This window comes from Halichoerus grypus, chromosome 8, assembly GCF_964656455.1.
Source record: "Halichoerus grypus chromosome 8, mHalGry1.hap1.1, whole genome shotgun sequence".
Lineage (NCBI taxonomy): Eukaryota > Metazoa > Chordata > Mammalia > Carnivora > Phocidae > Halichoerus > Halichoerus grypus.
Window position 1 is genome coordinate 87814046 of NC_135719.1, and position 23562 is coordinate 87837607.

Sequence of the window (23562 nt, forward strand, 5' to 3'; positions counted from 1 at the left end):
ACTTTTAAGAAGCTAGATTTGTAGTGAGAACCTAGCATTTTGAAGGTATTTACACTTTTGATCTCTACCCCCAATGTGGGGCTCAAACTCCTGAAAGTATTTACGTATTTATGCTTTGTAATGAAAAAAATGCAAAATATATAAGCCCATCACTTCAGAGATGTTCCTGATTATTTACAATAAGTTTTGAGTAAAGTTGAAGCAAATAAATGTGTTAATAGAAAAACAATCAGAACCTTTCTGTTTTCTTTCCCCTTACTTTCTCAGTTTATTTGTAAAGACATTAAGAATGGCAGAGCAAGGTAGGCATTCATGCAAAGTGGAAGTCTGGTGCCACTTTAGCCCAGGACAAGATGTTGGAACCTGAGCAGGTTGAGAAGGGCAACCACATGTGGAGTAAAGGGAAGGTTGGTGACCTACCATAAAGTGTCAAAGTCCCAGTGAATTCGAGCAGAGTATCCACATGTGAAAGCATGGTATATAAAAGCCCTAACAGATTGAGGAAGGTGACTGTACGCAGGAGCAACCCAGCATCAGTCCAAGTGGGGTGAGAAGTGTGGCCAGGCATGTGAGCAAATCCATTGTAGGAAATCAGAGCCCAAATGGAGTGAGAAGGCATCCATGCAGGCAAGGCGATGGCTGCAGAGATAGGGTATTTGTTACGTACCACAGACTGGTTAAATAAGTGTATATGTCAGATAATACAAAGGGAGCTAGGTTTCCTGTTGTCAGAGAAGGAAGGTATAAATATGGAAAGGGAGAAAACTATAATGAGCCCTGTAATGTTGGATTGGAATTGGAGGCATCATTGTAGACCTGGGTTTTCACTATGTATTTGTCAGAGAAATAAATACAGATACGTGTGTGTACACCTATGTGTATTCCCTAGTCCAGCCAACTAAGCAGGGCTGGGGCAACAATACTCCAGTAGTAAAGATTTTAGCTTATAAATACCATTTTCTACTAGGACTCATTGGAGAAGTAGTTGATTCCAGGGCTGAGGTAGGAAGAGAAAGTACAAAATGAGCCTAGAACATTTTGTTGTGTCAGAAAGCAAGTACTCAGAAAGTGATGGGACATGTCAAAGAAACCCAGAGTCAGCTTGAAGAGGCCCCTAGTGGCCAGATCATGACATCATGAGCATCAAAATAAATAATGATAACATTATAACTCACGGAATGAAATAGGAAGCCATCAGGCCGTAGAGATACAGTAAATGAATAAATTGAAGTTTTACAAGATATTTAGTTTCAAATTACCTCCCTACAAAATACTTCTAATTACAAAGAGAAAAACTAACTTTATAGTGGAGAAATATGATAGATCCCTTGCTAGGTAATCACAGTGAACATCATAAGTAATGAGACATATTGAAATAATGCCCCACCCAGTAGGATGCAATACAAAGAATATAGTATTTCTCTTGTGATAATCCTGCCAAAGGCATATAACTTCAATCTGATCATGAGGAAATATCAAACAAAATTTAATTGTGAGATAGTCTACCAAAACAAAAACAAAAAACCAGCCTGTAATCTCCTAAAACATCAAGGCCATGCAAGTCAAGGAAAGACTGAGGACTGTTCCATACAGAAGAAGGTAACTGTGTGTTGTGTGACAGCTGTATATACCACGTGATTCTGAAATTGATCCTTTTGTCATAAAGGATGTTATAGAGACTAGTGGTGAAACTTGAAATTACATCTGAGGATTAGATGTTAGTAATACATCAATGCTGATTTCCTGATTTGGTAGTTGTTATATTGAGCTTATTATATTGGAGAATGTCTGACATTTGGGAATGATGGGACAGCAGGTCAACAACTTATTCTCAGATTGTTCAAGGAGATAAAAAGCTTTCTGAATTCTGCTTAAAATTTTCTCTAAGATGTATCAGATTACTCAGTAAGAAAACTGACTTTAAAATTGAGAGCAGTTCCAGTGGAAACTTAGGTATGACAAGAGGATCCAGGCTGCTAGTTGTAGGTTCTAGAGTGCTTGCAGTTGTAAAGGATACATTTTTATCATTTCCATTTGATTTCTCTGTGATTAATATCATTATAAGCATCAGGATACTCTCCAACTCTTATCATAGTATTCTTAAAACCCTTAGCAGAAATTTTGAGGCCTTTTATTAACACTATAGCAACTATAAAATATGTTTCTTCTTGAAGAAGAGAGTGGGAACTCTCTCTTCTTTAAGCATAATAAGTGCCTCCTATTAGAAAGGCTATGCTAGATGCTGAGGATGTTAAAAATAATAGCAAGGATCTACAAGGCCCCTAAAACTCCGAAGGTGGGGAGCCTTTCTCTCCCATTTTAGGAGTAGTGGTCCCAAGAGCCTGTAGTAAGCCTCATTGCTCTTTTTCTCTTTGTCTTCTAACTGCTTAGTCATAATTGCAGGAAATGCACAATGGAACAGGTAACTAAAGCCAAAGCTTTTGGGATGGAGCACCAAAACGGGAAAGCCAAGGGAATTGGAAGCTACCAGGGAGATTGCAGAGAGGAAGTTGCTCAGGAAAGCAACCTCATAAGGTTGTTTATGAATTCCTGGGCTCACCCCTGAACTGCACATAACGTGAATCAGATCCTAAACAGTATTATTCCGAAGACTGAGAGTTGAAGGGCTAGACAGTTTCCCAGTTCCCATAGAGGCCACTAGATAGTTGGACAGATCCCAGTAGCACTGCAGAAGGTTTTGAAAATATAAATCAATGATGGAACCACAACCCAGAGAAAGCTGTAGAAACTTAGGCCTGAACCCAACCAGTCTAATTACCTGCTAAACAAAAATAGCAGCTTTCTCCTAGGACTTAAACAAGACCCTGAATTTCATAATCTGATTTTTAAAATGTCCAAGATACAATGTTTATTTGTAAATATTAAAACTTTGGAAAAACCCATCATTGATCTTTATTAACACTTTTAGGGAGTAAGGATAATTTGAGAATGGTTATCTGGATTTTGAACCATATAAAAACTCAATGGTTCATTAGTCATATTTTGAAAAATTTTTCCTAGTTTTTATTCTATAATAAAATATAACAGTTTCGAGTTCTTGAGGATTAGGACACACTTTGAAGTGAGAGTGCATATTGTTATTTGTTGGTGGTGAAACTGAGTTATCTCTGACCAGTGCTTTATCACTTTGTACCAGAGTACACCCAGTAGCAGAGGGGAGAATAAGTGAGTTTCTCTGTACAGTTTTGGGCTCTGGATAATAGGAGTAGCAGATCAAACTCACTGCGAGCAAGAAATTTCTTTGAAATCTTATGTTTTGTCTTAAACAATTTCAGGCAAATATAGTTTGTATTATACAACAGTGTTTATTTTAATATAAATGTATTCTTTTCCTAAATCTTATAAGTGATACAATACTCTTCAGAAAGAGTCATATATATAGTGACCCCACTTTTGAGAAGTACCAAAGTTTTGTAACCCAACACCTAGAGTGACCATACAGCTATTTTCCCAGAACAGTCTCATTTTTATATCTGTTGTCCTTACATAATTATTACTGGCATCCCCTTTCCATCCCAGAAGTATCCTGTTTTAGAATTCTATGATTACCCTACCTATACCTTTCTTTCTGAGTTTATATCTAAAAGGTAAATCTCTTACAGACATTTTGAAAGATAGAATGGAGGTACTTCTATATTCCATTCCTTTAATCCCACAGCATTTAATAATTTTTCCATATCTGTATTATCCATGGTTATAGTTATAGTGCCTATAGATTTTGTCAGTTAAATCAAGAACCATATTTTATCTTGTCACTTATCTGTGCCTTAAATTTTTATATACTTGTGTTGACTATAATATTTAACCACAATTATGAAAGTTTTTTTATTTATATTCCCCTATGTAGCAGGAACTCCAGAAGATAAAATGAGGCTGTTTCTTATTTATTATATAAGTGCACAGCAAGCACCCTCTGAGGTATGTCCTCTTTGTTCAGTTATTGGGCAAAAGGAGAAATATTTGTTTGTTTCAAAAATAGAAGACCAGATCACTATGGCCAAATAACTACCTTATTCCTTTCTTTAAAAGAAAAACAATTTGTTAAGGCTGGTTCTATTTACTGCTGAGTTTTATAGCAATATTTATTGTCACTAAGAGAACTATCCACTCATGAAATGTCTGACCACTTTTAAATTGTTGGAATATGAATTGGATTCAAATGGCCAAAATTCTTATTTCTGGAAAATAGCTATTGTAAACTAAGTTAACCAAGTTTGCTATGCTTTTTGAAACATTGGTCTTATTTCTCATTATGTGATAATCTTAAAAACTGTTTCTTTGAGTTATAGCCACTAATGTTTTCCAATGAATTTATCTTTAACCCAAAGTAAAAATTTGATAATATATTTTTTTAAATTTGGTAATATTTTAAGGTTATTAAAAGCTAATGTTAGTTATAGAATATAAGGAGTCAGTTGTAGGAAAATACCCAGAGTTCCAAAAAGTTATGTAAATATTATAATTTAATTTAATGAGATTAAACTTCGGATTTGTATCTGTCATATGACTCATATAAAAATAAAGTTGACATTTTTTTGTATTGCAATCAAATAACTTTTATATCAATAAATTTCAGAATGATTGGAAAATGACAAATTTTCCTTTCTAGATTTTTTTTTTTCCTCACTGGAAGAGTGGATTGTGGGTAATTTTGTTGTTTTCTTTTTCTGTCATAGGCCATCATTTGCTTTTGAAGAAAAAAAAATTTTAAGTATATATAGGTAATTGATTTTGAAGGCAAATGGTGATTTTGGTATCAGTGTTGTTGCCGGGTTAGAGATCTGCTAACTCTCTCTAATGTTAACTCAGTGAAATTTTACTGGATGAGCAACAAGCATAAGAATTTTAGAGATGACATCTAGAATGATATAATTGTTGTAAACTTCTTTCCTTCGCTGGTAGCATTTATTTTTAAAAGCCTGTTAGATCTTAACACTTCTTTTGGTCAAAAATCTCTGGCGTGTTAAAACAGTAAACTAAACCCAATATTTGCTTTAGGCCAATTCTACTTTATTTTGGGCATATAGCTTTTATTTTAATTCAGTAAGAAAATGTGGTTTTCTTTTCAGAAATATCTCATACCTGTATCTTTGGGGATTCTTACAGGCGTGTATATATATATATATATATATATATATATATAAAGGATTATAGCCTATTTATAATATTTTCTTAAGAATTTATGATTTTAAAACTTAATTCCATATTCCCTTAATTTGACCACATTATTTTATTTTTATTTATTTTTGGTAAGGACCGTGTCTTTTCATAAGTTTAAGTGATCATTAAGAGGCTTAAAGCAAATTATGACTACTGATGTCAGCCTGATAGCCCCAAAAATGCAAAGTAGTAAACATCTCTCGTTGAAGGTGAGCTTTAAATTTGTCTTGTAAAATTTTTATGATGGAGTCACTACGATGATAGGTCTTATAAAGTACAGGAATTCAACTACACTTACTCATCAAGAAACAAAAATAGCAAGAAAGAGAAAACAACAGTTTAAAAAGTGTAAGACACCTGATACTCAGTTAATGAATTTGGACCACAAGAGTGCATATGAGAGGGGAAAACCTGAATCTGCATTTCCCCTCAGTCAGTGTCATGTCACAATGTCCCCTTGTGTTTCTGGTTTTAAAAATATTCTTGGTCAAGTCAAATGTTTCATTTAGTGCTTATCCCAAGGAAAGGCAGTCTATTTCAAAAATGGAGAAAAAACTGGCTCTGTTGGACTCAATGAGGGATGACCAAATACCAGATAGGTGATTTGGGAGCCTGTCAAAGGTAATTTTCATTAGATGTGATTTTTGTCTCAGGTGCTCACTCACAGACTCACTTAAAATATGACTCCACTCTACTTGGGTGCCTAGAACTTAAACTCATGCCTTTGATCTAATGTTTTGATTAATCTAATAATAACAAACAAAATGGTCTTCTCTTTCACAAAAGTAAAATTTTTTATGATACCATTCTTTGCTTATTTCAGGCTGATTTGGAGCAATACAAAAAAGCTCTAATTGATGCAGGATGCAACCTTAATCCGTTACAATATATCAAACAGTGGAAGTAAGTTTTGTTTTCTTCTTATATAAGAGAGTACAATGGAAGTAGAGTTCCCAAGAAAATGGGAGTGTTACCAAGAAAATTTAACAATACCTTTTTTTTTTTTCCAGTGGCATAAATATTTCCCTATCTGGCCTTCCCTGTCCACAACTTAAAATTACATAAAATGGTGATAACTTTCTTTCCTAGACAAGTTTATATTTTCTTCATTGATTAGATAAGAACATCAAAGACTGAAAAGTTTGGGTCAAATGTCTCAAAAACATTAAAAGAAAATTTTAATTTCACTAGTAGAGAAATGCAGATTAGCATAGGGCAAAGATTTAGTAAAGTGCTGTGCCAAGGATATAGGCAGCTTAACTGGTGCATTTAAATTCTGCTATTAAAAATATAGATTGTCACAATTTTTGCTAGACGGTATAAAAATAAAAAAAAATCTTTGACCGCACACTTCTGCTCATAAGAATTTATCCCAAAGAAGTAATTGGTGTTGTAAAATCTTAGAAGCAACCAACCTAAATGTCGTATAGTGGGCATTTCCATAAGATAGAATACAATTGAAAATTAAAAATCATGTTATAGAAGACTTATTTAATAACACTGGAAAATGTATATGTTATATGATAAAGTGAAAAAATAGTTTATAACACTATTGATTTCATTGATTCCTCTTCTCTATGCCTAGGGGTTCTCCTAGACATTGGAAATACAATAGCAAACATGTGGAAGGCCCCTGTGCTCACTGAATTTACATGGAGGGAACAATAAATCAACCAATAAGCAAAAAATGAACAGAATAATGTTAAACCATACTAAGTGATATAAAGAAAATAACACCAAGTGATAAGATTTTTTTTTTTAAGATTTTATTTAAATTCAAGGTAGTTAACTTTCAGTGTATTATTAAGTTTCTGGGGTAGAATTTAGTGATTCATCAGTTGCATATAACACCCAGTGCTCATTACATCAAGTGCCCTCCTTAATGCCCATCACCCAGTTACCCCATCCTCCTACTCACCTCCCCTCCAGCAACCCTCAGTTTTTCTCTGTAGTTAAGAGCCTCTTATGGTTTGCCACCCTCTCTGTTCTTATCTTATTCTATTTTTCCTTCCCTTCCTCTATGTTCATCAGTTTTGTTTCTTAAATTCCACATATGAGTGCAAGTGATAAGATCTTAACTTGGGGGTGAGAGTTAAATTTGTCGAGAGGATCAGGCAAAGTCTCTTGAGTAGGTGGTATTTGAGCTAAACTTAGATGACAGTTTTTACAGTATGATCTCTATTATCTATACATTTATCCATCCATCTCTGTGTGTGTATGTATGTATGAACATATACATATCATTACATAGCTGAAATGACATACATTAAAATGTTAATAGTGGGTAATTCCAAGTAGTAGAATTTTTTTATTTTGTGTGCTTATCTTTATTTTCCAAATTTTCTACAACAAACATTACCATCACAATATTTCTTAAAATAATTAATACTACAAGATTGAATATGCCAAGTTGTTATCAGGAGTTATCTCTGAGTTTTTGAATTTGAGTGCTTTTTATTATCTATACTTTTGTTTGCTTTTTCAGATTTGTTTTTTTATGTTTTTTTTTTTAAGATTTTATTTTTTTTTAATCTTTTTTTTTTTTTTTTTTTTTGGTAGAGAGAGAGACAGCGAGAGAGGGAACACAAGCTGGGGGAGTGGGAGAGGGAGAAGCAGGTTTCCCGCCGAGCAGGGAGCCCGATGCAGGGCTTGATCCCAGGACCCTGGGATCATGACTTGAGCCGAAGGCAGACGCCTGACGACTGAGCCACCCAGGCGCCCCTTAAGATTTTATTTTTAAGTAATCTCTACACCAAACATGGGGCTCAAACTTATAATCCAGGGATCAAGAATCACACACTTCACTGACTGGAGTGTCAGCCAGACACCCCTCTTTTTTTTTAAGTAATCTCTGCCCCCAATGTGGGGCTTGAACTCATGACCCCAAGATCGAGTCACATGCTGTACTGACTAAGCCAGCCAGCCAGACACCCCTGCTTTTTCAAATTTCTTTCATTTGACTGTGTTCTTGCAATAAGAAAAACATACAACAAATGTCTGTTTAAAAAGAGAAACTGAAAACTGCCTTTTCCAATTTTTATAATACATACCCTTTATACATTTGGCTGTGTGGCATATTGTCATTGTTTTTTTACATTCTGATTTGTCTGGAACTCCTTCATCAAACATTTGTTATAAGAAGAAAGCCAGTCTTGGGCATCATTTTATATGGTTATAAAATATTGAATTTCTAACAGTTTTTTTTTTTCTAATTATGAGTAATACCACTTTTTCAAAGAAAATTTTAGAAAACTCAGGTATAAAGTAAAACTTTACCTGTAATCTCATCATCCAGAGCCTACAGCTAAATATTAGTGTATATCTTTTTATATGCACATTACATGTATTTTTTAAGACTTGGAAATCATTATTATAGATACAGTTTAATATATATTCTAGTTTTTCCATTAACTTTCATTACCAGTTCGTTTTCTTAAATAGTAGTTTTTTAAATTTTCTTCAGTGGTGGTATTTAGTGTTTGCATAATGTTCAGCCATAAAAATGTACCAGTATATATCTAGTGAAAAATAAATATTGGTTGAAGGCAGAAATTCTAGTCTACTTCTGAAAACATTTGATTCACACCCTCCTTTCTGAACAAGATTGTGATTTTTGTCCAGATTGAAATAGCGTATTTTTAGCATCTCAACTCTCACATCTTAGTGATTCTCATTCCTTTTTTACTCTCATGAAATTTTCTCCTATGTAAGTAGACTTTTCTTTTACAAAAACAGTTGAAATAATTAGGAATTATTGTAATAGAATATTGAGTCACATAAAAATATTTATGGTATGCTGTTAAAATGTTATTGAACAAGTATTTACAATATGATATCAATTTTGTTTTTGAAAGTCTATATGTTATATATACATATATCCAAAGATTAGAAGAAAATACACACAAATCCTAACAGTGATCCTCAAAGTGGTAAGGTTCTTTGGGAGCATTCTGTTTTCTGGATTCTCTACCGTGAACATATTCTCAGAAGACAAATATTTTTAAAAACACATCTTAAGTGCCATCTTTTTGCCCAGCCTTCAGGAATTCCATAGTTTAGTTAAATAGATTCTGGACATTTAGAAAGATTTGAAAATAAATGATTATATGCAATTAAGTATAAAAGTGTGTGTTGTAGAATGTAACTCTTAAAAGGAAAAATCATTGGGTAGTAGAATTAGAATAGTGTTAATGAAGAAAGGGGTTTTGAGCTGAGTCTTAAAAGGAAATGCACAATTTCTGTTGGAGAAGAAAGCAGTCAGTTTATCCCCCTCAAAGGACAGCATGAGTAAAGATACGTGTCTGGGGATGAGGGAGTATGGAATGTGGGGAACAGTAAAAGAGACTTAATCAGCACATGATTGTTCTTTTAAGGCAGCAAGTCTGTTTCATGTTAAGGATCATATATAATAAAAGGAAAAAAATCTTGAAGTTTGGGAAATGCATTTGTGGTTTTTTTTAAGAATCTCAGTGTTTCAGTACTAATTGTACTGTACTTGGGTGTCATTTTACATGATTAAAAATCATATAATTGGTATTTATATACTTGTTCCAGTGCTAATTGCACTGAAACATTGTATTAGTTGAAAAATCATTACAATTTTCAGAAAATGTCTGCATAGTAAGAGTTATAGTCAATAGAGTTTTTAATTCTGTGATGCTGAATGTTAGCTCTGATAATCAACTTTTTAATATAACTTTTTTATTTCATAGGGCTTTTGCCAAGATGGCCTCAGCTCCTGCCAGCTATGGTAACACTACCACTAAACCAATGGGGTAAGTGTTTTTAATAATTCTGATTGAATAAGTCTGGTACTCCAGACCATAATTAGACTCACGTGCCTTAAAAACACACTGACACTTTGGTTTTTGGGGGGCTTGGGGGTTTTAATTTTAATTTTTTTTTTAAGATATATTTGTTTTAGAGAGAAAGAGCGAGTGGGGGAAGGGCAGTGGGAGAGAATCTTCAAGCAGACTCCCCGATAAGCAGGGAGCCTGAGCTGAAACCAAGAGTCAGACGCTTAACCAACTGAGCCACCCAGGCACCCAGAAACACACTGACACTTTGTATTCAGAATGTTTTCATTGTGCTATGAATGTCAACGTGCTTTTGCCTTCCTTAAGTTTAAATTCTCATTTTAAAATATAAGTTAATATATTTTACATGGTATGAGCTGTTAGCTTCTTCTTCCTTCTTAAAACATTTTATTTTTTGTTTTCAGAAGTTATATGAAGGTTAAAGCTATTCTTGTATCAGTGTTGATAAGTATATGGATTTGGAGCTAGGCACTCGAGACTTAGCTTCAAGATAGACCTAGGTATACTGTTAAATGACAAGGAGGAGGTCCCCAGAGGTGGGTCTGACTTCTGATTCCAGAGAATCCTATAGTGTGCATGATTTTCAAAGTAGCTGAGCAAGGTAATTCTAACTACTCTTTTTTATACCATACTTATTTCAAATTCCTTAATTTTTAGAACAGGAAAACAGTTTTATTCTAGCCTCACCCTGAGCTTCTGGTTTTAATGAAACAGTTTGCAAAAAGCAAAAACACTCAGCCTAAGGCAGGACCTTGTAAATGCTTGATAAGATGAATCCAGCTAGCCTCACCTTTGTGCAGTGCTATGTAGGTTAGCACTCAAAGTTGCCTGGTACTAGGGAATTGCCTCTAAACTCTTTATTCCAACAAAGATTACGTTCTCTTGTTTCTATTAAAGAAAGGATTTTCCATCTTGTCCAGCTCTTCATTTCAGAGAAGAGTAAGGACAAAATAGGGAAAAGGAAATTTATTTGGAAAATTTCTCTCATCTATTTAATAGACTTTCCAGTTTCATGTCTTAAAATCTTAACTGAATATTAAAAGCCTATTAGGTTTCTTATGGATTTCGTACTTGAGAATTTTAATAAAATGTGCTATAGGAAAATCTTGATTTGAAGGATATTCCTAGCCTTCTGATATCATAATACAGGAGTACCATTCTATCCCACAAAGCATCCCTTGATCCAAAGTGAGAGACTAAGCCACAAATGTAAACCCAATGTGGCAGGTCATTTGTTGGTGTTATTTTTGTTGTTAAAAATTCAGACAATAAACATTGCTTCAGAATTGAGGTAAAACTCACTAAGTATGCTGTGCTTCACATTTTTATATGATAGATTTTATGTATTGTGGGGGGATCGTATAACACAGGACTGGATCTAGCTGCTGTGATGTAGAGAAAATAGTAACTTTTGACCTACTCGTAATACTTAACACTCATATATATTTTCAACTTGTTAGTGTGTTTTGAATTCCTAAAACAAGTTATCTTATTTACTGTCTCTAATTTTGTTATTTTAGTATTAAGGCAATCAGGAAAGCAGGGAATTCTCTTCAAATTATAATTTGCCTAAAAACTATAGGCAGGGGCGCCTGGGTGGCTCAGTCATTGAGTGTCTGCCTTCGGCTCGGGTCATGATCTCAGAGTCCTGGGATCGAGCCCCACATCGGGCTCCCTGCTTGACGGGAAGCCTGTTTCTCCCTCTCGCACTCCCCCCGCTTGTGTTCCCTCTCTCGCTGTCTCCCTCTTTAAAAAATAAATAAATAAAAACTATAGGCATACCTCAGAGATATTGTGGGTTCAGTTCCAGACCACTGCAATAAAGTGAATATTGCAATAAAGCAACTCGAAATTAATTTTTTGGTTTCCCATGCATGTAAGTTATATTTGCACAATACTGTAGTCACTTAAAGGTGTCAAAGCATATTGTCAAAAAAACGTACGTATTTAAAAATAACTTATTGCTAAAAAATGTTAACCATCATCTGAACTTTCATCGAGTCATAATCTTTTCAATGGTGGAGGGTCTTGCCTTGATGTTGATGGTTGCTGACTGGTCGAGGTGGTGGTTCCTGAAGGTTGGGGTGACTGTGGCAATTTCTTACAAGATTACAGTGAGGTTTGTTGCATCAATGGATTCTTCCTTCACAAACAGTTTCTTTGTAGCAACGCATAGGGCTTGATAATTTTACCTGTAGTAGAACTTCTTTCAAAATTGGGGTCAGTCCTTCAAACCCTGCCACTGCTTTATCAACAAAATTTATGGAATATTCTAAATCCTTTGTCGTCATTTCAGCAGTCTTCACAGCATCTTCATCAGGAGTAGATTCAGTCTCAAGAAACTACTTTCTTTGTTCATCTGTAAGCAACAACTCCTTACTCATTCAAGTTGTATCATGAGATTACAGCAACTCAGTCACATCTTGAGGCTCCACTTCTAATTCTAGTTCTCTGTTTCTACCACATGTGCAGTGACTTCTTCCACTGAAGTCCCGAACCCCTCTAAGTCACCTGGCAGGGTTGGAATCACCTTATTCCATACTTTTGCTCATGTTGATATTTTGACTTCTTCCCATGAATCACGAATGTTCTTAGTGGCATCTAGAATGGTAAAACCTTGAAGGTTTTCAGTTTAGTTTGCTCAGATCCATCAGAGGAATCACTATCTGTGGCAGCTATAGCTTTAAGAAATATATTTCTTAAATAAGAAAATTTGAAAGTCAGAATCACTCCTTGATCCATAGGCTACAGAATGGATAGTTTATTAGCAGGCTTGAAAACAACATTAATTTCATTGTATATCTCCATCACACCTCTTAGGTGACCAGGTGTATTGTCAATGAGCAGTAATATTTGGAAAGGAATCTTTTTTTCTGAGCAGTAGACTTCAACAGTGGGCTTAAATACTCAGTAAATCATGCAAACAGGTGTGCTGTCATCCAGGCTTTGTTGTTCCATTTCTAGAGCACAAGTAGATTTAGCATAATCTTAAGGGATAATTCCTAGGGATTTTCAGAATGGTAAATGAGTGTTGGCTGCAATTTAAAGTCATCAGCTGCATTAGCCCTTAATAAGAGTCAGCCTGTCCTTGAAGTTTTGAAGCCAAGCCTTGAATTCTCCTAGCTGTGAGAGTCCTAGATGGCATCTTCTTCCAGTAGAAGTCCTGTTTTGTCTCTTTTGAAAAACTGTTGTTTAGTGTACCCCCTTCATTCATTACCTTAGCTAAATCTGGATAACTTGCTTAGACATCAACACTTGCTGCTTCATCTTGCACTTACCTTATAGAGATGACTTCCTTCCTTGAACCTTATGAACCAACCTCTGCTAGCTTCATATTTTTCTTCTGTAGCTTCCTCACCTCTCTCAGCCTTCATAGAATTGAAGAGAGTTAGGGCCTTGCTCTGGATTAGACTTTGGCTGGAGGGAATTTTGTGGCTGGTTTGATCTTCTGTCCAGATTACACAAACCTTTTCCATATCAGTAATAAGTCTGTTTTGCTTTCTTATCCGTGTGTTCACTGGAATAGCATTTTTAATTTCCTTCAAGAACTTTTCCTTTATGTTCACAACTTGGCTAACTGGCATAAGAGGCCTAGCTTTCAGCCTTTCTCAGCTTTCAACATGCCTTCTTCCTCACTAAATTAGTTGTGGCTTTTGATTTAAAGTGAGAGACGTGCTCTTTTTCGTGGTGCCCGGAGGTGGTAGGCTGCTTTAGGATGCAGCTGAGCATCTCTTTACCAGCTACTGGCTGCCAGAAACTCATTGAAGTGGATGATAAACACAAACTTCACCTCTTTTATGAGAAGTGTTGGCCACAGAAGTTGCTGCTGATGCTCTGGGTGAAGAAAGATTACGTGGTCTGAGTCAGTGGTGGCAATGACAAGGCTTCCCAGTAAAGCAAGGTGTCTTGACCCATGGCCATGTCTGCCTGCTGCTGAATAAGGAACATTCCTGAGGTCTGGAGAAAGACCAAGGAGGACTGAAGAAAGAAAGCACAAATCTGTTTGAGGTTGCATTGTAAATGCCAATCTCAATGTTCTCAACTTGGTCATTGTGAAAAAGGGGGGGAAGGGATATTCCTGGACTCACTGACAGCACTGGGCGTCATTGCGTGGGGCCCAAACGAGCTAGCAGAATCTGCAAACTTTTCAGTGTCTGTAAAGATGATGTCCACCAGTATGTTGTAAGAAAGCCCCTAAACAAAGAAGGTAGGAAACCAGGAACCAAAAGCATCCAAGATTTAACATCTTGTTACTCCACATGTCCTCCAACACAAGCATCGGCATATTGCTCTGAAGAAACAGTGTACTAAGAAAAGCAAGGAAGAAGCTACAGGATATACTAGACTTTTGGCCAAGAGAATGAAGGAGGCCAAAGAAAAACACCAGGACCAGATTGCCAAGGGATGGAGGCTGTCCTCTCTGAGAGCTTCTACCTCTAAGTCTGAATCCAGTAAAAAGGAGATTGTCTAAGAGTAACAAATAAATAAGATCAGACATCAAAAAAATAAAGGGAGAGACATGTGATTCTTCCTTTCCACCTGAACACTTAGAGGCCATTATAGGGCTATTAATTGGCCTAATTTTAATATTGTGTGTCAGGGAATAGGAAGGCCCAAGGAGAGGGAGAGAGACAAGGGAACAGGCAGTTGATAGAGCATTCAGAACACACCCAGCATTTATCAGTTAAGTTTGCTGTCTTACATGGGTGAGGCTTGTGGCACCCGGAAACAGTTACAGTAGTAACATCGAAGACCACTGATTACAGATCACCATAGCCAATACAGTCATAATGAAAAAGTTTGAAATATTGTGAGAGTAACCAAAATGTAACACAAGGACATGAAGTGAGCAAATGCTGATGGAAAAATGGTGCCAATAGACTTGTTAATGCAAGGTTTCCATAGACCTTCAATTTGTTTAAAAAAACAACTATCTGCAAAGTGCACTATACTGAAGCAAGATAAAATGAGGTATGCCTATATAGCTAAGACTAAGCAATTAAAATGTTTAATTTGAAGACAGCTTTTATTTTTACATTTTATGAATAATTATTTACTAATCAGAGTATTTTATCACTTTTATTGTTAGATAAAATTACAGCAATGATGTATATGAAAGCAAAAATTCTCAGGTCACTTCTGTTTAGTGAGAATAAAAGTGCTGGTACAGTGAGCATCAGCAGGTCATGTATAATCAGGCAAATATTTTATCTGTAACAAATTGGAAAGATAATTTATACTTCGTGTGATCTTCTTTTTTCCCTAGTCTCTTATCACGAGTCATGAATACAGGATCACAGTTTGTTATGGAGGGAGTGAAGAACCTGGTATTGAAACAGCAAGTGAGTATACTTATTAAAAAACATTCTGGTAACTTTTTTTTTTTGAGATTTTATTTATTTGAGGGCTCCTGGGTGGCTCAGTTGGTTAAGCGACTGCCTTCGGCTCAGGTCATGATCCTGGAGTCCTGGGATCGAGTCCTGCATCAAGCTCCTTGATCAGCAGGGAGTCTGCTTCTCCCTCTGACCCTCTCCCCTCTCATGTGCTCTCTCTCTCTCTCTTATTCTTTCTCAAATAAATAAATAAAATCTTAAAAAAAAAAAGATTTTATTTGAGAGAAAGAGCAAGAAAAATGGTGGGGAGGGGAGAGGGAGAGAGAGAAGCAGACTCCCTGCTGAGCAGGAAGCCTGATGTGGCCTCGATTCCCAGGACCCTGAGATCATGACCTGAGCCAAAAGCAGGCGCTTAACCGGCTGAGCCACCCAGGCGCCCCCATTTTGGTAACTTTTGAACATAAATATTGGCAGGTTGATGCTCAGCTAGAACAACTTTCTAGATATATTCAAGTTATTTGGAAATATTTGGAATAAAGTAAAATCAAAGGGTCTTTTATTCTGGTATATTTAAGAATATTTTACATGTGTAGTTCAGAGCTTTTTTTTTTAATTTGTTCATTTGGACTTTATTGACACTTTCAAATATACATTAGTATAGCAATCTTTCCTGAACCCTTCACCAGGCTTCAGTACTCAGCATCCTGTCATTCTTGTTTCATATTCCATAATATATATATATTATATATTCATTTATTCATTTATTTATTTTTACTGAGATAGTTTAAGGAAAATCTGAGACATAATATTTCATACATAAATATTTCAATTTATAATGAGAAGGATTTTAAAGGCCAGATTTTAAAAAGAGAGTGAATTAGCGGTTATTCAAATGTGAATATTAAGTGTTTACTTGTTTTCAGAAAAAAATAGATCGTTTCTTTCTCTGAACTTCCTCCATACTTTTATCTTTTTTACAATATTTACATGTAGTATTTTGTATTGATGTTATTTTTTACTCCCCCCCCCAGTTTTATTGAGATAAAATTGACATATGTTTAACTACTTCTTGATAAGATCCTTGAGGGCAAGCAGTTTTTTCCCCATCTTTGAATTTTCAATAGCACTTTGCATACAGTAGGTAATTCAGTTCTTTTTTTTGGGTAACGTTTTATTATAAAAGCCATGTAGTATTAGTAAAGAACAGTGAAAAAATTATAATTTGCTTTATTTAATTAAAAGGCTGATGACTTTCCAAACTTTACTTAAGATACGTTCTAGATAGTTTTCATTATTTCCTAATTACTTAGGAATACTTTTTAGCTTCGTTATCCCTCTTGGGAATTCTATTCAATCTCTTCCAGTCTACCTCTCTCCTGGTAAGGAGCTACTAGTAAGTACTTAATCCACTCTTTTACTGGTTTACAGTACTTCCCTGAGTCAGTTTCTTTGTTCTCTTTGACTGTAGAGGTTGAAAAGATACAAAATAGGAAGTTGGGCACATTAGAGACCAACGTGTTATACTTTACAGTTTAACCTAGCACCTGCTAAAGAGAAAATTACTCATGACACTTGTTAAAGAACAATAAGACAGACATTCAAGGGGACTACAAAAGGTATTGGGACCACCACAGTAGGGTTTTGCAGTTGGGGAGGAAGATTGGGTTCAATTCCAAATCTATCAAGGAAAAGTGGGAATTTATAGCCAAGGATCAGGGTAGGGATAAGTGGATATAAAATTACTAAAAGGAAACATCAGGGATAAAAGAGGATTCTGGCTAAACCAACCTAATAGGATCTTTACTGAAGGCAGGCCAAATGTGATCAGACATCACCTGGGAGATGGTAGAGGATGAGGAACCTGATCAGATATTAGGGTGATCAGGTATTGAAGATGAGAAATTCTCGCTAAACTGACTTAACAGGATTCTTTTTAAATCGGACTATTCAAAGATGGACAGAGTTCAGAAGTCAAGGCCCCATTGAAAGGGCTCAGGGGAGCCTGAGTAGAGTTTTGTCAAGGAGAGAATCTCTGTCACACCACTTAATTTATCATTAACTATGGACAAGATGATTTTGTCATGTGATACAGAAGGGGAACCACCAGCCCCTAAGATACTGTCCGCCTTTCAGTAGACAGAGTGGCTGTTGTATAACCACATGTAGTTAAATTTATGTATAAGGAGATTTACTTATTTTTCTAACGGTTCACTCTTACAAGGAAATCACAGTAGTAGAATAACTCAGCATGGAGAATTATAGACTTCAGTCTTTGAAATGATAGATTTTTTAACTTACTACCTTAGAGTCACAGGTTGCATGTCCACTAGTGTTTGGTGAGTATTCATCTCTGATTACTTCCATATGATAAATTCCTGTAGTTGAATTATGGAATCAAAGGGGTGAGCATTTCTCATTGTTCTTAATAAATATTAGAAAACTGCCCTCCAGAAAAGATGTACCTACTGACTAGCAGGGACTTAAAGTGCTTGTTTCTTGACATCCTTCCCAACCTTGGTGCGTGCATATATTGTGTATATGTGTGTGGTCTTTGTCAGTTTAATAATTTTTTTAAAGATTTATTTATTTGAGAGAGAGAGTAGGGGGAGGGGCAGAGGGAGAAGCAGACTCCCCGAGGAGCAGGGAACACGATGCGGGACTCAATCCCAGAACCCCAGAATCACAACCTGAGCTGAAGACAGATCCTTAACTAACTGAGCCACCCAGGTGCCCCTAGAGGATACATCTTTAACTCTTTTTTAACCTACTGATTTCCACTGCTTGCAATTTATTTATTTATTCATTTTTAAAAGAGGGATTATTTTAGCAAACAAGCCAGAGTGAACTAAGACTTCTAAATTATTCAACTTTGTGCTGTATTACTCATCACATTCTTGTATAATTACCTCACACAAATAAATTCCAAATCTGTAAATATCATTCAGGTGGTTTTATGTGATAGCTGATAGTTGTGATGCATAAAACTTACCTTGCCCAATAAACAAAATATACAAAGCTCTTACAAGCAATGTAGGAAACTAGACAATAAATATTCTTTTTATTTCATTTATAGCTTAAAACATTTATTCATATAAAAATGCAAAACAAAAATACTACTATATATTTTATTATTTCCTCATCTGTAAGATACTGATGTGGATATTGGATTCACCCATAGATCCCTTTATGATTTATAATTTCAAAATTTTGGAAACAGGTGATCTATCTTATTCCCCCTCCCTTTTCCTATCTTTACTTCACTGACAACTTTCTATCCCTTATTATCATTGATAATTGCTCATTCCCAATGTGTTTCTGGTATCCACACATTTCATCTTATTCTTTACTTGGCTGATACAGTCTTCAAGATAAGCATTTTCTTCAAGGAAGTCCACATACTAGTTTTCATTATCCAGGGCTTTGACAATCACAACAGCAGCAACTCTTGTCCCAGCCTCAATGCTGACTTCAGCATCAGAATATCATCCCCAGGCCAGGGCTGCAAGGAGAGAGTTAGAAATAGTCACCATAGACCAGATGGCAATATAGGGCAACAAGTGGCTAATTCTAGGAGAACTAAAGGAAAAAAACTTTTTAACTGTTTTGGATGTAAAGCTGTATTACTTTTCTTAGATTGTTTTTTAATTTCTGTGAATATTTTATTTCAGTTTTGCTTTTAAGCAATGACACTGTCAAAGATAAAATTAACATTGTTTCTGTTTAAACTTTTCCAGTGACTAAAATTATAAAACATGACTGTGGTCATAAAACCAGTAAGGGTTTTTAGAAATAGATTTTTTTTTCTCCAAATAAAATTTCTAGTTCATGTATCTGAAATTTGAGGATTTTAGAAATACTGATCTTTAATTTAGGATATTCATGTGTATGAGACTTTTTTGTCTCTCAACACTATGTAATATATTAGGCTTTCGACTACTAGAGATTTATTTGCCAACCTATATGATAATGTTTTACATTTTTTTCTAAAACAGTTTCCAAAAACATTGAAAACTATGCTTGGGAATTTTTTTAAACAATTAATGGGTTTTTTTATTTGATTAAATTTCATTTATACCTCTTACTGAGCTACAGAAATTTTTTGTTTCTGAAGATGAGTAAGGTAACATTTGTTGAACAGAGAAAATTGTATGGTTTTGTTCTTTTTCTTTTTAGCCCACTTTTTTTTTATTAACATATAATGTATTATTTGTTTCAGAGGTACAGGTCTATGATTCATCAGTCTTAACACAATTTACAGTGCTCACCATAGCACATACCCTCCCCAGTGACCATCACCCAGACACCCCATCCCTCCCACCCCCCTCCACTCCAGCAACCCTCAGTTTGTTTCCTGAGATTAAGAGTCTCTTATGGTTTGTCTCCCTCTGGTCTCATGTATGGTTTTGTTCTGATGTTTTCTCTTTGTTAGTGTTTAGCTGCCATAGTTCAGTTTTCTTCAAACATTGATTAGTCTTGTATAGAAATTATTAATATGAAATTGATTTTTGGGGCCCCTGGATGGCTCAGTCGGTTAAGTGTCCAGCTCTTGATTTCAGCTCAGGTCATGATCTCAGGGTTGTGAGATCGAGCCCTGTCTCGGGCTCTGTGCTGGGCATGGAGCCTGCTTAAGATTCTCTCTCCTTCCGCTGCCCTTCCCTGCCCCCACCCCCATCTCTCTCAAAAAAAAACAAAAAATTACTTTTAAAATGATTAACTGGGTGGCTTAGTGGGTTAAGTGTCTGACTCTTGATTTGGCTCAGGTCATGATCTCAGGGTTGTGAGGTTGAGCCCCACGTCAGGCTCAGGCTCCATGCTCGGCGTGGAGCCTGCTCGGAATTCTCTCTCTTCTCGCTCCCTCTGCCCCTCCCTCCCCGCCCCCCATCCCCATTCTTGCTCACTCTCAAAAAAATTAATTTGATTTAATGATTAACTCAGTTCAAGTCTTCATTTAGATAAAAGAACAAAAGCTAGGTAGAGCATTAGTTTGTGACAAGGATCTCAGAAGTTGTTTTCTGAAGTACTCTTTCTTATGCCTTTAACATTATGGAAAGGAAATTTTGTATGTCCTTTATCATTCTCCACACTTGAAGTTTTCCTTAATGTCTGGTAGTATGTGAATATCCTATGGTGCAGCAGTGGTAGATGATTCTTTGGGTGTTATGTGGTTGTAAAGACCAGACAAAAACATAAAGAATTGTCTCTGGGCTCATGAACTTTTGGATTATTTTGCTAGAAAAAAATTTTGCTTATATTATTTAATGACCTGTTCACTAGCAGGTTTGTCTTAAGGTATTGCAGAGTTATAAAATTTAGTTGTACCTTTTAGAAAAATCTCATTTTTATACTACATGAGGATTTATCATGAGATGTTGATATAAATATTCAAATTTCCAATTATTTTCACAAATATAAAAGTAATATGACTCTTAGGGCTTTATCATTACATAACATCTTTTCTGAATTTTTCTCCATGGCACAGATCTAGTAGTGCAATTCAGGGATTTCAGTGGAGAGCTGTAGTAAATAGAGAAACTAGTATAAAATTAATTTTAGTAAAATTTTATAATTTTAATGCATTCTTGCTCTAGATGTTTTTAAAAAATTATTCCCTCCTTTTATTTTGCGAAATACTTCATCATTTGTTAACATGACTTGGAACAAATATATAACTAGTTTTTTCTTTGGGATAAAGCATTTTTATAGATGTAAATCTGCCCCCAGTCATTCTTCAGAGAAAGTCATGGTTTAGACTTATTCCTACATGTACAAACTCAATTTTATTTGAAACAAAACTTAAAAGGTAAAATTTTGAGCTATGTTTTTTTTTTTTACTCCAAATAATAGAATTCAGGAAGTACATTCAGTTAGATTGAACCTTTGGTGCTTTTGTTTATTTAAAAAGTTTCTGGCCAACACAAATATCAGGGAATAATGAAATAGCTTTAATTTTACTTGGTTAAGATCATCTTAAAAGGTTTTTTATTTGCTAATCTAGAGAAAGAAAAAGAAAAAAATTCCTATTTTCTGTCTGGGCAAAGCAGCATTTTCTGTAGTGGAAGTCCATTTTGGTAACAGTAAAATGTTTTATGACCTAAAGAAAGCAAAACTCTTGTAAAATAGTAATGTGTTATCTACATTTATTTAAATAATCAGATTTAATGTTGCCTTTGTTGTAAGAAGTCTCTAAGATACAAAATAGACAGAACATCCTGTACAGTTCACAAATGAAATATCAGTTCAAAGTAGACAGAATACCATCCTGGTAGGAATGCATTTTGAATAAACATAATAGTCACTTAGTAAATTTTCTGTACTTCATGTCTTATGTTCAAAATAATGGTAAAAATAGATTGAAATTTAACAATACTACTTCTTATCCCAAGGCATGTAAGCATGTCAAGAGGCAGTCTTCTGCCAACACCAGTGTTACATATTTCATGTTCAAAGTGGAATTTCTTCTGTAAGAAGACAATGCAGTATGTCACTGGAAATTTGGAATTTATCCTAGGCAAAACAAAAATGGTCAATAGAATTTATATGTATCCATTTCCCCATTTTTCAAAGATCACAAGTATCCTTTTGGCTTAGAAGAATATACATTAGAAATGAAAGACTCTTGAGTTTCTTTAATCTCATACATTTTCAAACTTTAAGTTGCTCTGCTTCTAAAGAAACTCTTACTACCTGCAGAAAGGAAATAGGGAAAAAATGGGATTATTTGATCAAAATTTTGCAGTTGGTCATATTAAAAAGAAAACATCCAACAAAGTAAAAAGCCCAAACGTGTTTGTATTAAAACCTGGTTATACTTTCACATCAAAAGGACCTTTTGATTTAGAATTATATTTTTTCTTTGGAAACTTGAGTAGTGCCAGGGGTATTTACATCTACGACACCATTCACGGAATACTTAACTTTAGAATGTGTTTAATGGAAAAGTAAGCATACTTAACTGTGGGGAAAAAAATTCAGTTGTTTTGTTAATAGAGAAGAACTTTGGTTATTCTTCTAATATTTAACAAATACTTATCTTTTCCACAGAATCTACCTGTTACTCGTATTTTAGACAATCTCATGGAGATGAAGTCAAACCCTGTGAGTAGCATATTGACATGGTACTTATAAGTTCTTGAACATATCAAACTCAGTACATGAAAAGCAGTAAAATCTGAGTTCATTGTGGGCTTAATCACAGCAAACTACATGAGGGAAAGGAAAGAGTCCATGTTCTCAAAGAGCCTTTTTAGCCATTATCACAGATAATGAGAATTGGTTTTCTCAGCTGCTATAACTATTCTGGCCAGCTCTCATCCAAATTAAATGTAGATTATATTCCATATATAGTTAAATGTAAAATATATCCTAAGGAACAAGTTTCTGTAAATGACAAAGAACTAGTGAGCATCAGCTGGTGTAGTATAAAGAGTACCAGACCAATTTAACTTTATGAAAATTAGGAGAGGAGTACATAGTGAAATTTTTAAGTGCATGTGTTCAGATGGCACGGAAGTCTTGGGTTGAAAAGTAAATTGAGAGAGATATATTATTGTTGGATGAATAGACAAATGGGTGAATATTGTTAGCATTTACTGGGTTTCCAGGCTATCTGTTTACAATTTAAGAAAGCAATGTGAAAATTATCGCAGTCCATTTCATAAAACAGTTCATCCTATTATTGTGGCAACTAGAAGGTGGTTATCACAAGAGTCTAGAATCAAGAAAGGCAGCATCAGAACCCTAGTTTGGATTGATCTGGATCTCTATAGATTTTGGCAGCAAGGCTTAAGATCCCATGCTAAGAAAGAACAGAATCTTCAGATAAATGTGTCACTTTTTGTAATTGTTAAAACATGATGATAATAACATTAAAGGAAATTAACAAAACATATTTAAAAATCTGCCCGTGTGAAAACAAAGAGTGTAATAAAACATCCCCAAAGGGGACAATTACAATTATGAAAGGAATAAGAGAATGTTCTATAATGATAAGCTTAAAAAGATTGGATTCTCCAGTCTAGGAATTGATACAGAGAAAATGGTATACAATGTAGTGTAACAATAGACTTCCTTAAAACATCCTAGAATATAGGAAGAAGTAGCTCTTCTTGAAAAGTCTGAAAGCCTGAGAGAAGTATACATTTGTAACTAATTATCTTAGAGACTACTACTTCATAATAAGCTCTAAATTTGTGGAGGATATTATTCCAAACACTAATAAAGATTAAAAATAT

The 23562-nt window shown here is 35.0% G+C and overlaps 1 protein-coding gene across 2 annotated transcripts in view; it reads left to right on the forward strand.

Moving 5' to 3' along the window:
- SCFD1 (sec1 family domain containing 1) overlaps positions 1–23562 on the forward strand; it is a 101266-nt gene that overhangs the window by 61442 nt on the left and 16262 nt on the right. For both annotated transcript variants that reach the window (XM_036093128.2, XM_036093129.2), the window contains exons 16-20: positions 3869–3939; positions 6005–6084; positions 9894–9956; positions 15265–15340; positions 22373–22426. In XM_036093128.2, coding sequence (XP_035949021.1) covers positions 3869–3939; positions 6005–6084; positions 9894–9956; positions 15265–15340; positions 22373–22426 — 344 coding nt within the window. The remainder of the gene's footprint in view (positions 1–3868; positions 3940–6004; positions 6085–9893; positions 9957–15264; positions 15341–22372; positions 22427–23562) is intronic.